General features: G+C 36.9%; 1 protein-coding gene across 1 annotated transcript; it reads right to left on the bottom strand.

The window, feature by feature from the left end:
* Nucleotides 1-464: 464 nt before the first annotated feature.
* LOC143860048 (putative LRR receptor-like serine/threonine-protein kinase At1g53440) lies at nt 465-13,370 on the bottom strand. The gene is made up of 24 exons (XM_077370557.1): nt 13,102-13,370; nt 12,131-12,308; nt 11,898-11,969; nt 10,246-10,314; nt 10,089-10,160; nt 9,934-10,005; nt 9,436-9,507; nt 9,276-9,347; nt 9,117-9,188; nt 8,895-8,966; nt 8,724-8,798; nt 7,773-7,847; nt 7,518-7,583; nt 7,146-7,205; nt 6,986-7,024; nt 6,817-6,866; nt 5,426-5,811; nt 4,467-4,662; nt 4,178-4,321; nt 3,127-3,245; nt 2,363-2,573; nt 1,990-2,227; nt 1,726-1,876; nt 465-1,075 (listed from the first exon to the last, which is right to left on the bottom strand). The coding sequence occupies exons 1-24, from the start codon at nt 13,214-13,216 to the stop codon at nt 644-646; spliced, it is 3,108 nt and encodes a 1,035-aa protein (XP_077226672.1). The 5' UTR covers nt 13,217-13,370; the 3' UTR covers nt 465-643.
* Nucleotides 13,371-14,663: the final 1,293 nt, after the last annotated feature.

The following is a 14,663-nucleotide window of genomic DNA, read 5'->3' on the forward strand; positions in this document are numbered from 1 at the left end:
CTAACCCTGTTCGGGCTCAGGGCGGGTCAGGGCTGATAGGGCCAAACTTGCAGCCCTATAAAAAAGGGTCCGTTGCATACTTGTAAATATAAAAGTAGATGGAATGGAATATAGATTTCCATTTCTTTACTTGTCTTCTTTTCTCTTGCTTTTGGAGTTAACGGTTGCTTCTCCACCCATTCATAAAAGTTAACGAAAACTGTTAGGGGGGGGGGGGGGGGATATCACTGTCCTTACTTTATCACCAACTTCTTAAAATTAAACTTATTCCTCTCTCTGTGTCTATCTCCTCTTTCTCTCTCTAACTCAGAGGAGAGAGAAATACACATAGGGGGTAGATTTAAGATATTTGGGATTTATCACTACCTTAATCATGATGCTATCAACATTCAATCAGAAAAGTGTAAACCAAAGTGAATAGTGCCATTATCTGCGAAATTGCCTAGTAAGAAGACCCTTGAATATAAAGACAATATGCAAATTATTTTTAGGGTTATCCAAAGAGGGCCCTGTGTCAATGAATGTACGCGAAGAACAGTTGGAAAGTATACCTGTCTCTGCACTAATGTTAAACATTTATGGATCAGATGCATTTGTGTAGAATCTTAATGGTTCTAATTGGTGTTTTTTCTCAATTCCTATTTCAAGTTACATAAAGATCAATGAAAGACATGCTTGCTGAGGAATGGTTGTCACTCTCTTCTCTGGAAAGGAGAGAGACTGAAGAGTCATAGTAAGACCTTTGTATTGACATGCTATGTGTTTGGCTCTCATGAGAGCATCTAGACATTTCTATTGACATGCTCTGTGTTTGGCGGTCCTTAGAGCGTTTCTCCAAAGCCCTAAACTTCCAATCGTCCCTTGTTGTACTGCGTTTCACTAGTGGTGCCTTTACAGGTTCTTTACCCTCAAGCATGCGCACGGTCGCAGACATTGCGGGCCTTAGACTAGGAGAGGGGTTGGTGCATAAGAGAGCCAGATTAAGCATCCTCAATGCCTCTTCCTCTGAGTAGTTTGATCCTAGGCTTGAGTCAACTAGTTCTAGGAGATCTCCCTGCTCTTGTAAGACATAGGCCTGCAATTATACACGTGAAAAAATAAATATCAGCTTATGATTAGTTTTGGATTAGGAAGCTGAAGAAGTACATACATGGAAAATATGTGGGGCAGAAAAATGAATGGGCAGAAGAGCTCATTGCTTATCGTGGTACTAGGGGTGCAACTCAGCTCAATTTTTGGCAAATCGGGTCGAGCTTTTACCATAAAATTGGGTCGGGTTCAGGTTGATTCAAATTCATTTTTTTAGCAAAAGCTCAACCCGACCTGACCCAAGTTCACCCTTTGTACAATGCTCTTAAACTTAAATTTTACACAATGTGATTCAAATACATAAGTAATTTTAGTTCTAGACATGGTTCACTTCATATACTCGATATAACATAAAATCCACAAGATGCCAGAAGGGAGGAGGTTAGCAGTTATCAGGTCAAGTTGGATAGCTTGTTAAGTTAGGACATTATTAGTTTTTCCTTGTGTTCTAAGTGTGACAAATGGAGGTTGCAGGAAAAACATAAGGAAGCAGTTCCTCACACTTGGGCATAATCAACAAAAATGTGGCAATTTTTAAGATAAAAAAGAATGTTACGTGTTTAAGAAGTGTCCACCCAAAATTTGTGAAGAAAGAATCATGCTTTGTGGTATGAGTTGAGAGAAAGCTTGTTTTACCCAATCAAGAAGATAAACAAATTCCTCCTTAGGCATATAATTTGTATTGCTCTTCCCACTGACAATCTCCAACAAGACTACTCCAAAGCTGTAAACATCTGCTTTATCGGTCAAGTAGCCCCTCATCGCATATTCAGGAGCCATGTATCCGCTGAAAAATCAGTGTTCATCATAAAGGAAATTACATCGAAGTACTGTGTTCTACTACAGCCCTAACCAAATCACATCCAGAAAACAAGTGGGAAATAAAGTGAAACAACTCACATGGTTCCTGCTATTCGAGTGCTGATGTGGGTGTTCTCTTCTTCATCAAGTTTAGCCAATCCAAAGTCAGATATCTTGGCATTAAGATCCTTATCAAGCAAAATATTGGTTGCCTTGATGTCCCTGTGAACAATCTTCAGTCGTGACTCTTCATGGAGATAAGCCAAACCCCTAGCAATCCCCAAGCAAATTTTACGCCTTGTTGGCCAGTCCACTTTCAATCGATATTCCTCACGACCTATAAATGACTCAGTTCTGATTACCTTTCGTGCCATAAATCATGGGTCAAAATCAACAAGGACACAACTGCATGGTGTATTCCGAAAGTAGTATAGTATAATAAGTGTATGAAAGATTGCAGTAACCAGCTTACCAATCAATGCACGGGCAAGGCTATTATTTTCCATGTATTCATATATTACCAATAATTGGTTTCCTTCCACACAGCATCCGTAAAGCCTAACAAGATTTGGGTGCTGTATAGCAGATATCATGCCAATCTCATTTATGAACTCACGGTTCCCTTGCTTGGACTTTGAAGAGAGCTGCTTGACTGCGATTGTTGTACCATCTGACAGTATACCCTAAGATCATATGCAAGGTGAACTTCAACCCATTAATTCCATAAGGCCACAGTTGGATACCTCATGTTTTTGCATTTGGATTTCGATTTGAGTTTTGGATACAAAATACATCAATCATCGTCATGCTCATGTTGTACGAGAGAGAGAGAGAGAGAGAGAGAGAGAGAGAGAGAGAGAGAGAGGGAGGGCGAGAGAGGGAGAGGGAGAGGGAGAGGGAGGGACGTCTGGCTGCTGCAGCAGCAGCAAGGTCGAGGAGCAGCGAGGGTGAAGGTAATTGCCACAAATATTGATTTCCAAATAATGTCTTGCAGAACAGATTTGCAAATCGGATTTTTTTTCACTGTTGTACTGCTTTGGAAATCTAAGGATATGATCCAGTTCCAAATCTCAACTGCAAATGTGAGAAATCCAAATCTCAATCTTGTGGGTATCCAAACGTGGCCTAAAGGTATAAGAAAATGAAACTCGAGAAATATCTAAGAAATTGTAGCTTGAGGGTGAACAACAAACATGAAAAATATCATAAATTTAATTTCAGGGTCCACAATATTACCTTGTAAACAGGCCCAAAACCGCCTTCACCTATCTTATTTGCAGGGTTGAAGTTATTGGTGGCAGCTTTAATCTGTTTTAAGCTGAAATAACCTGTCGGTAACTCTAGGCCTCTTAGTTCTGCCAAAGATAATAGTTTGTAAGAAGTTTGAAGATAATTAATTATTATCTGCAAATGACGTGAAATTTTGTTTCTTCAAAAATTTCCATGCTGACATCCAAAATGGCAATCATAAGATGGCAATTTTAAAATTTGAAGAAATTAGAAGCACCCCGGATCTAATCAAAAGGGACATTGGTGGTCAATCTGAACAATATAATTCACAGATAGCATGGACTAAAGCAACTTTAACGAGGATGCATCTCTCTAGATATTAGAGTTAAGAGGTACTACCCTCCCTTGTGCAGATGTAAATTACAATTGTAACCCTACAGAGGACTAGTTGGATCCCTATTAGGTTCTGAACCTTAAGGACGAAATCTTTTCATGTGTTTGTGTATCTTCTGTACTTTATGAGCTTAACATGCGAACACTAGTTAAATATTCCTGTGTCATAATAAAGTAAACTCTCAAGGAAAAGGAAGCTGTATGCTGCTTGAATATCTCATACAACGTGACATATGCCCGACAAAATGAATGAAATAACTAGATACTGAATAAAAGGACTCAATTACCCTCACAAGAATAAATATTACAGGATATGCACAAGTACACCTAACAAATATAATTTGCATATACTTTTAAATAAAATGTTTTACTTTTATGGTTATCTGGAGACATTGCATTGCCGAGTTTGATGAAAATGGCAGCTCAGAAAAATAACAAGGTAGTTAATATTTCCGATGCTATCTTGCAGAAAAAATATGATATTTCTGAATATGAATGGATCTTGGTGGATGTTAATACAGAAAAAAGCTCATAATCAACTTTCTTTCCAAGCAAAGTCCTTTACAAGAATCCACTGACAAACAGTGATTGGAGTAGAATTTTATAGAACATGTGTCTATGTACTATGAATATTATAAAAGCATGATTTGATTCATTGTCTTACCCGGGTCTTCGAGATCTTTTCTTCCCAAGCAACCTTTCATCCAAAGACATATCAAAATCACTATGATGACTACACAGGAAGAAGCAATGATACCAACAATAGCTCCCACAGATAGCCTGTTTTTGCCTGTATCCGGGCGAAAGTCTGCACGGAGAAAGATCACATATCATGAAAAAGAAAAAGAAAGAAAACGCACAAAGAAAGATCACATATCATGAAAAAGAAAAAGAAAGAAAAGGAATCTAGGGCACATTTGCATGTGCACCCAGATACGCCTTTAGATCCTTACTTGGTGTCACTGTAATAGCTGATATAAGAGGTCCATATACACCCCTATCTGGAACTGCAGTAGTCCCGTTTCCAGCCCAGTATAAGTGGATCTCCAAAGTGTTACTGGTTACATTTTTATTAAAAGGAATACTGATTCCCCGACCAGGCCCACCAGCTCTATCCTCAATGTTGAAATCCTTTAAAACTTTTTCACCCTGTAGAAAGTCAAATCAACAGAAAAGAAATGGATATGAGATTTTTTACCCTAACTAGAATGACTGCAATATTATTTTTGAAATGGAGAATGACAAGAATATTAATAGACATAATTTTATACATAATAAGGCTTGTCTATTTCAATACTCAATTCCAACAGAGGCTTGCCAAGCACTAAATTTAAGGTACAGCACTAAAATAGGAAAATTAGCATAACAAAACCCAAAACAAGCTCTACTATACAAAAAGTGTAACTAGAACTTCGATGAATAGAAAATTTTCCAAAATCATTTAATTTCTATCAAAATTATCTGATACGGCATAGGAAAGAGAAATGTTGAGTGCAAACAAAAAAAATCGTGCTGCAACTAAATCCAATATGCACAACAAAAAGCATATTCAAATGTACAAAAAGGGTAAGTAGAACTTCTATGAATAGAAGATTATCCAAACTCATTTCATGGAGTAGACTTCTTTTCTTTCATATTCAAAATTCTAAAAGGACCTATCAGATTTAAGGTTACAGCATAGAAATAGGAACAGCAATGTAGTGGAACCCAAACAAGCTCTAGAATAATCCATGGTTTCGATGGAATTGTGTTTGAATGAATTACAATGAGATTAATGGAATTTTTCCCCAAATCTGAATTGGAAACTAGCAGTTTACAAAGAAAAATATTGGATCCTGATGCTGGTCTCTGACAAAAATAGAAGAAGCCAATGACAGAAATGAAAGTTCTAGACATGCAATCAATCCATCACCTGAATTGATACATCAAATATACGCTTCCCATTGCTTCCAAAGGTTTGATCATCTGCGAACATTATTTCAGCGAAGTGGAGTTGCACTTTATAATTGCCATTCTGCAAACAAAATCCGTAGTACTTGAGGGAGAGAGGGGCGAGGCGAGCTGTCGTGTACAAGCCTGGATCACCATCAGTCGTTGCCAGTACAGTTTTGTTTGTTGCTCTATAGGCCCCGTAGGCATTCATGTAGGCACCCATGAAGTCTCCTGTACTACTATAAGCCCATTTGTCAATTTGAGTATAGTAGAATGTTGATGGGCCCCCCTCTGATGAGTCATCTTCATATTCATGCTCGTCAGTAGCCAACTTCTTGCCTCCACAATTTATAAACAAGGAATAGTCTGCAAATATTGTGGAACCCATATATAGTCATTTGTATAGACATTTTCCTTGAGAACTCTGAATCATTGTTCAACAAGAACACGTTAGAGAGTTAAGCTCATAAATTACAAAAGACATAATTATTGACTTAGTGATTGATGGAACATTGTCCCGATATGCCGTAACCACTGATTGATCCGATATTAGACAATTATTGACTTAGCGATTTATGGAACATTGTCCTCGGTGGACATCAAGTTAAAATTATAACTAGTGGTGTAAATGGATATTTGAAAATTCGATTACCGTCCGCATCCGAATCTGTTTAAAGCGAATATTATCTGAATCCGTTTCAAGCGGATATTATCCGAATCCGTTTATGAGATATTCGGCTCTTCGCAGATGCGAATCTGCTAAATGGTACATCCGATCCGTTTAACATCCAAATCCGAGAAGTACATCCGTTTATCCCGAATATCCGCATCCGTATCATTTTATCCCGAATATCCACATTCAAATTCGATATCCGAAGTCCTTTTATTATTTTTAAAATAATTTTTAATATTTATTATCAATAATATCATCAAATAAGTGAAATAACAAATAAATCCTCAAATATAATTATATTTACATTTTTGCCATCGATATATAAATTCTTAAGCAGGAGCAGGATATGGCTGGTTGATTTTCCAAATTTATTTGAGCTACAAAAAATAGTAATCACAAACAAATTCGGTTAAAAATTTATATTTGATTTTCCAAATTTACTGAATTCGAATTCGGATATGAATTCGAATATTTGAATTTACCAGATAAACGGATACGGATGATATCCGAATTCGAACAATATATGCCGGAATCGAATTCGATAATAGATATTAAATATCCATCGGAGTGTATACTGCAATCGAATTCGAATTCGGATATATAGCCATATCCACTTCGAATTTGATCCGTTTACACCCCTAATTATAACTTCATGTTTCTTACACAGGGAAGCCCCAACGTCTAAAATCTCAACTTACATGTTGCTTTTTCTGAGCAAGGGAGGTTCCTCTGTAAGCACTTAGCAAGTCTACAAAAAGGAAGAAGAAATATTCGTTTATTTTTTTTTGTTTTAAGACAAAATAGAAAAGTGGTAGGCATTGTCAGCAGGTCAGAATGCATATTAGTAGCAAGATGGTAGAAGCTTACGAGCTGTCGTTTGAAGATGAGTAACTGGCAACCAAGTTCCTATAATTGACAAGAGAGGGAGGTCCATGAAAGGAAAAAGAAGAAGAAGAAAAGAAAACAAAATATCCAGGTAAGGATGGAAACCTAAAAGAAACAAAGCATGGAAAATGAGTGAACTTACACACTCGCCTGTGGGCACATGGTTCGATGTGGGCCGGTAAAATTGTTGCCAGATAAGTCCCTGCAAGGCAGAATGGCAGAGCATCATGATGATAAATTTCACAGTAGAAGAATTTCCTTTTATTTTTTTAGGTAAGCCACGGTAAAACTTTTAGTATAGCCACAAAATTTCATCCAATTGAGCTAGAGGCTCAACTGCCAATGAAGGAATACAAACTCCAGCGGTTGTTCTGAAAGGACTACAATATTCTTACAAGAGAGTTCAACCTTACTAATATTTAGGCAAACAGAATCAATGAAAAAATACACATAAGATCTTACTGCCAAATGAAATATTTTTCAAACTTCAAAGCCTTTAGTACACAATACATACAAGCTTTGCCCGCTTTGTAAGATCCACTGAGGTATAACTCCAGTCAGCATATTATTAGACAGGTACCTATGTCAGAAACAATGTCATGTCTACCTTAGTACCTTGTAATAAAAACAAGCTACAGAAAGCATCATTATGAAGGGAAGGAGTTTGGTTTATATATGAAGCAAAATTATCACATTTTATTGGAAAACATAAAGTGTATCTATAAGACTTGTGATGTAGAGATTGTAGATCAAACATGTAGTTGCTCACATATAATTTATTGATGCTTGCAGCTTGTTAAAAGTGTCTGGAAGTTTGCCAGTCAAATTGTTAAAGCTTAAGTCTCTGCAAGAGAAAAATATCATAAGAACAAATCCCTGCCAAGATTATCTACACAAAACAGTAAGTTTTAGAAGTAACACATGGTTTGTGCATGGTGCATAAAGGTGTGTTATAGTGTAATTTGTGTTATTAACATAGTTTATAATTTCCAGCAAAACTGACCCAAAACGACCAAAATGTTTCTGTTTTCATCCTCAAGGAAACACATGCCAAAACCAAAACGCATACCAAAACCAAAACCACATGTGTATTAGTAGTATACAATATCAGTACGTGTTACATACTTATATGAATTGAATGTGAAATGTGGTGTATTTATTATGTATAAATATTTATATTAATTACATGTTAAATGTGATTTGTGCTTTATTCTAGCATTTCCAGAAGTTTCATCTTCATTCGCATGTGTTTCCACACACTTCATGATTTTACAAGATTTTTACCGAAATTTTCAACCGAACCTGAAATGTTTGTGTTCCTGTGGCAACTAAAACTGAAACTGAAACCGAAATTTGAAACCTTAGTTATTATATCAGTCAGTGATTAGTGATGTAACTTATTATGAAAGGGCACAATACCTATGTTAAATGGTTCATCGGTTCTCTTGGTTCTGGGTTCTCGTTCCCGATTCTCAACTTTTATACAAATCCGATTCATTACAAGTGGGCTTCTTCAGTTCACTTCTATTTGCAAGTTTGGTATGCTGTTTCATTTTCATTGGTAATATTTAAGTAAACCATTCAAATTATTAAATTCCTGGGAGCATGCAGGTAATCAAACAATCGGAGTACTTTGCACCGAAGAATACCTAGCCATCATTGAAAGGCAGAAGAAATTTATGAACTCGAGCATGTAAAGAGGTCCTCCAAAGGAACTTACAGTGTTTTAAGATTTGTCATGTTGTTACCAATATATTCTGGGATTTCACCAGAAATTAAGCAGTTCCTTAGTATCCTGCAGCAGACAAGAAGACAGTGTACTTCATGAGAGAACTAAACAACATAGTTTGATATACGTATGCCATGGAGTTGGTATATCCATTTAACCCACAATCTCTGCAAGTTTGTCAGATTCTGCAGGGCAGGGAAATTTGCACTGGGTCCATTCAAGTCAGATACCCTCCTGAAAACCAAAAATAAGTCAAGTCCAATACACATAATTCATATCATTCTGCTTACATAGTTGGTTAGAAATCAAATGTAAATATGTAATGCCAGTAAAGTAACTAAAAGAATCAGGGAAAAAATGTGGAAATGTGGAAGGTTCTCTCACAGCTCAATTAAACTTTGCAAGAGAGAGATGCTAGCAGGAATGGGTCCCTCCATAGATGTGCCTTGCATATCTCTGCATTTGTTAAAAATCACTGTTCGGATAAATGTCTTTGTATAGTGGCAATTTTTCTGGTACATACAAAACAAATGAAGTACTTACAATCGCTTGAGTTTTGTCCAGCTCCCAATGAAATCAGGAATCGCCCCATAGATACCATTCCCATCTATCCTACTGTAAACAAAACAGGAACTGAACTTAAGAATTCACTTTTCTCCAAAATGAAAAAAAAAAATAAAAAAAATCAGTAGAGTCGACGTACAAATCAGTCAAGTTTATCAGCTCGCCATATGTCTCAGGCAACGTTCCCGTTATGTTATTTGCAGAAAGAGTGCTGCAAGAGTAAAAGGGGGAATGGATTCATGGATGTCGTCAAAAGAGTTACAAAAGAGAATTGTTCCATCAATCACAGAGAGATTTTGCAAGTAAAGTCTGGTATATGGCATACACATAGGTTTGATTCTTGAACAATGAATAGAGTACACACCATAAATTGCATCATTCCTCCTAAAAAAAATTATTATGGTCAGTTTGGGGTGCCCAAGCCAAATACATTTCGGGTGCAACACAAAAATTTTACTAGAAATACAAGCAGGTTGAACACCAAAATGACCACACAAATTGCACCCAAAATTCAAGTGGATTGGAAACCCAAACAGACCATTAGGCAGTTATTTTCCCTGACAACAATGACCATGTAAAAATATCTGGGTCATTGCTCAAAGAGGGAAAGGGCAGTGACGACAATAAAGAGTCTTACAATCTTTCTAAGCCGGTCAAGTTACCGAGCTCTGAAGGAAGAGGTCCTTCAAGTTGGTTATCTTCCAAAATCCTGCAAAACCCAATTAACATTTAATCAAATGCCATTATTTGCATAAACAAATAAAAGGATTCAAGTGTTTCAAATGCGCTTACAACTCCTTAAGGGTGGTGATATTTCCAAATGTCTTTGGAATTGTTCCGGAGATACGGTTTCCCAAAAGGGACCTGCAATGTACGACTAATTTCAATTAGGGCCATGGGTTGAAGGAGTGAATGCTTAATGGAACTTAATAGAGATGAAGAAGTTTACAGGTGGACGAGAGGAAGAGAAGCCCATCTAGCAGGGATGGATCCGTTAAGGTTGTTGAGAGTGAGATCACTGTTAAACAAAAGAGCCCTAGCATTAGAAGCTGATACAAACCCAAGGAGGATCATGTATGATCAATCTTAGCCGTCCACATGACCACAATCCAACCGTAGATCTTTTGAATTTGAAAAATAGCCAAGAATGGTAGATTGACAAGAATAAATCTAGTAGTTAATTTGAATTCAAATAATGGCTTGTAATTAGGAGGTAGATTAGAAGAGAATCTTTTTATAAGTTAAGTTGAATTTGAACAATGGCTCTCAATCAATTAATTTGAATTTGAATTTGAATTCAAATTTGAATTAGAATTAGGAGATTATAAATAGAGATGTGAGTGAAGAGGGCTATCATGAAAAATTTTTAGGACCAAAAGGTTATTTGGAGAAACCGTTCCCCTCGAAGAGAACGTTGATCTTATTTTCCTCTTATTATATTTGGGATCTTATCAGAAGCTTTTCATATCCCATGCTCTTCCGGATCAGAAAAGAAGCCTTTTCCAACATTGAGCACATCACTCTTTCTTATGGGTTTTGCGCATCAGGGGGATCCTAGTTCCCTCTTTTGAACTATTCGATCCATCCAAATATATGGAAGGTGAAGTTTATTCAGGTCATGGCCCATGTAGGTTGGAGACCAACGAATCAATGGTTTAGATCATCCAAATAGGTGAGCCCCCCACTACTTTTATGCACATATATATTTCCTACCTATTGTCTGTCTATACGAACACCTATTTATCATATAAAAATCTCTTTATCAGATGGTCATACGGGTCGGGTTGAAACCAGGGCCCGGCCCACCCGTTTGCCAGGTCTAGATATAAGTAGACCTTTTTTATTTCTAAATGTTTTCTCAATGAATAGACCTATTGGGGAGTAGTCTTATTCGTGTGCTCCATCCATAACATGGCCTACCTAACAAGGAAGTGAGATTGAATTAATAGGCCCGTTTTAGTCTAAAGAAAGACTAAATTATATTGAATTAGAATAGAGAGCTGAGATTCACACTTCCCACTCCAATTATTTGTTAGAATGTGTGGCCATCAATCCTCAACCAGAGATATGTGATAGTGATGATCATCACGTAACAAACTCCAAAGACATATTGCACACATCCATGCATTGATTTTCAAATTATATTTATTTTTATTATTTTGTATAAAAACCCATTTTCAAATTAGTTCTTTAACCAAGATTTATATTTAAATTTTCTCCTTAACAGAAACAATAGCCGAAAGGTAATCAATAGCCAGTAAGAGAAGTTCAAAATAGGTTGTGGAGCGGCAATAGATATTGGGAAATGATTTCAGCACAACCATGTTTTGATACATGCGCGCTCCTAGCTTATCATTTAGTATTTAATTGGCTTGTAAATGCTTTTTTGGAATCATAATAACTTTTTAACTGCTCTTTAAAAACTAAGAGACGAGGTAGGTGCATGCATGTTTCAAAACATAATTGCGTTGAAATCATTTCCTTAGATATTATAGATAACAATCTAAATTTCACAAATTAATATAAGTTAGATTGAGAAGGGTCATTCCAATTATATGAAAGTACAGATGATTGATGATCGAAAGCAAGTCAAGAACTTACATTTCTTCGAGGAAGCTAAGCTCTGAAAACTCTTCAGGTAGTTCTCCAGTCAGATTCTGACCCTTGAGCCAACTGTAGTCCAAAGAAGTGAAAATATAGTAAGCAGCTTAATCACATGCACAATCAAAATAATGACACACCCGGAAGAAAAATAACAATACAAAGATAAGAAGAAGGAAACTGATATTAGCACCCGCTTATTTGTTCAAACTCAGTCCACTTTAAAGCCTTACATGAGTTTGACGTGGCAAACAGTTGAGCTTTCGTACGTACAATCGCATGTGATATTCCTCACAATGTATGTTCCCTCCACTGAGAGCCACCCTCCTGTCCCACTCCCACCGCACGGATTTACATTGAGATCCCAACCCTTCACCCCCAATTTCCTTTGTATTTGTCTAAGCGCCTCAACTATTTTCCGCAAGAATAATAATTTGTTAATTTGCAATCATCATCTTGTCCTTTAAAGTAAAATTTGCAGTTAGACAAGGAAATTAAAACCACACAATGAGATGGAAAAATGATATGAAGACCCGCTTCTTTACGGGCTTTCTTTTTTTAATAAGGTGCCACGTGTTTATATGATGTCAACTTTTTCATTTTTTTATAAGGTGCCACGTGTCTATGTTGAATTGTTGGTATTTCCTTAAAGTACTAAAATGACTAAAATACCCCTGTTTAGAGGTTGAATTTTCTATGAAACGCCATCAATTTTATTTGATACCTCCGGCACCGGATAAGGCCCAGGGCAAGCTCTATTATTTGACATAATCTGACATCTACAGTTTCGCTACTGTCAGCATTATCTTCGACAACAACCAAATTAAATGGAATTGAGTCACCACGATCTACAATTATATCACTTGCTTTTCAGATTTTGTTAGCTGGATTAAAACAAAACCTTTAAATCCGGAATTTATATGAGAAACAGTGCAACTTAAGCAGCTTCAGAAGAACATCAGAGGAAAACGGGGGAATTTGTACGATTTGAAGCTATAAAAGACGAAAACTATCACCCGAAACCGAAAAATTCAAGCGATATTCACGCGATACAAATTCAATTCAAAAAAAAAAAAAAAAAAAAAAAAATTCTTTTCAGTGATTTCCTCTCTAGATCGTCATTAAAATAGCTATATATGAAATTAACTGCAGGAATTTCAGCAAACAAGCTAAAAATACAGAAATTTTCGTTAAGATCTTTTACCTTCTAGGTCAGGTAGCTTTTGCGCTTCGGATCTAAGCTCTCCAAAGCAATTCAACCCTAGAAAGAAGAGAATAACCACAAAAAAGACATTCCATATGGCAAGAACTGGTTTCATCTCTCCCAAAACTTCCCAAACAAATAGACAGAATTTTTCATTAAAGCCTTTTTGTTTCGGTTCCAAGTTTTCCAAAGCAATCCAACGCCCAAAAAGTAGAGGAGCAGAAAAGTTATTCCAAATTGGGAGATCTGCTCTCTTTCCCTGCAGCTCTCCTACTGTCCTACACCATAAACTTAAAAAGACCGTAGAAGATAAAATGTTAAAGAGGCAGACGCTGTTATGCTCCTTCCTAAAAGACGAGATTTTATATAGCGTGTGGCCTTGTAGTCCTGTATTTTTTGAAAAGTACTGTACTGGCCACCACATTTTGGAAATATCTATAGAATGGGGGCGCGAGCGTATGAATGTATGATTACCCTATGAAAATGATTTTCGAAGAACATTTTCGGGCTGTGGTCCAAAAAATTGGACGGCTTTGATCATTCTACAGAGTGGTTCGTACAGTACTTTTCGAAAAATACTGGACTATACGGCCACACACGATATAAAAAACACTACCAAAGAGTAAAAAGACACTTATAAGGCCACTTCTGCCTCATGTACGTGATCAGACCCGTTGATCCAAATGGCAGCTATAAGTCCGGCCCGAATGTGGCTGAAAACACCTTGATTGGATGATCATGGGCCCTTGCTCGTCCATCAAACCTCCGCCGAGAATATCTAAATCGTTGATTTTTGCAGTCATGTCTTATATGCATGGATGCCCATTAAGTATGGTACGAAGACCATGCAGTCTGTCTCATGATGTTCTACAAGATCAACGGTTCCAATTTCACAATTATCCCCTTTTGGGACCCTAAAATTGCCTTTTAGGCATTTACTAATGATATATTCACCCCCTTTTATTCCACTACGGGCACCTCTTTGCTTTACGTCGAAGGCTCCTTTCAGTCAATTTTTACATGAGGCGGATTGATTTACATCCAAGTCTCCTTTCAGGTCTTTGTTAGGCGTTCCAGCCGTTATACTTATAGTCAATATTTTTCAAAAAGTACTATACTGTCCACACTATACGATGATCCAAACAGCCCATTTTATGGTACACAATGTAAATAGGTCGTTCACCAAAAAGTTATTTCCTCAAGATGATCCTAGCCCTCCAATCTATAAAGAACAGCATATTATGGAAACGTATATGGATTGAAGGGTTGAGATCATCCTATGGAAATGATTTTTGAGGCAAAACCTATTTACATTGTGGCCCATCAAATGAAAGGTTTGGATAAACCTATGGTGTAAGCCGTACAATATTTTTGGAAAAATACTAGACTCTACCTGCTTACACCATGTAAAAACTCTGATTGGAACGGGGTACCAGAAAGCTTGGACTGGAGGGGCGTATTCAAGATTTGACTAGGCTACGGCTGTTAGTCAATTTCATCTACCAAAATGTAAATGTTAGTCAATTTGAATAGAGAATAAATAAATGTTAGTTAGTTTTAAT

This window comes from Tasmannia lanceolata, unplaced genomic scaffold, assembly GCF_043159265.1.
Source record: "Tasmannia lanceolata isolate RefF3 unplaced genomic scaffold, GAP_Taslan_0.1 ptg000037l, whole genome shotgun sequence".
Classification (NCBI taxonomy): Eukaryota; Viridiplantae; Streptophyta; class Magnoliopsida; order Canellales; family Winteraceae; genus Tasmannia; species Tasmannia lanceolata.

Bases quoted from the DNA above. Each gene is read 5' to 3' on its own strand.
- LOC143860048 (XM_077370557.1), bottom strand. From the start codon at position 13,216: ATGAAACCAGTTCTTGCCATATGGAATGTCTTTTTTGTGGTTATTCTC. The intron at 6,867-6,985 runs GTAAGCTTCTAC...TCCTTTTTGTAG, and splicing joins TCATCTTCAAACGACAGCTC to ACTTGCTAAGTGCTTACAGA. The intron at 5,812-6,816 runs GTAAGTTGAGAT...CAATATTTGCAG, and splicing joins TTGCTCAGAAAAAGCAACAT to ACTATTCCTTGTTTATAAAT.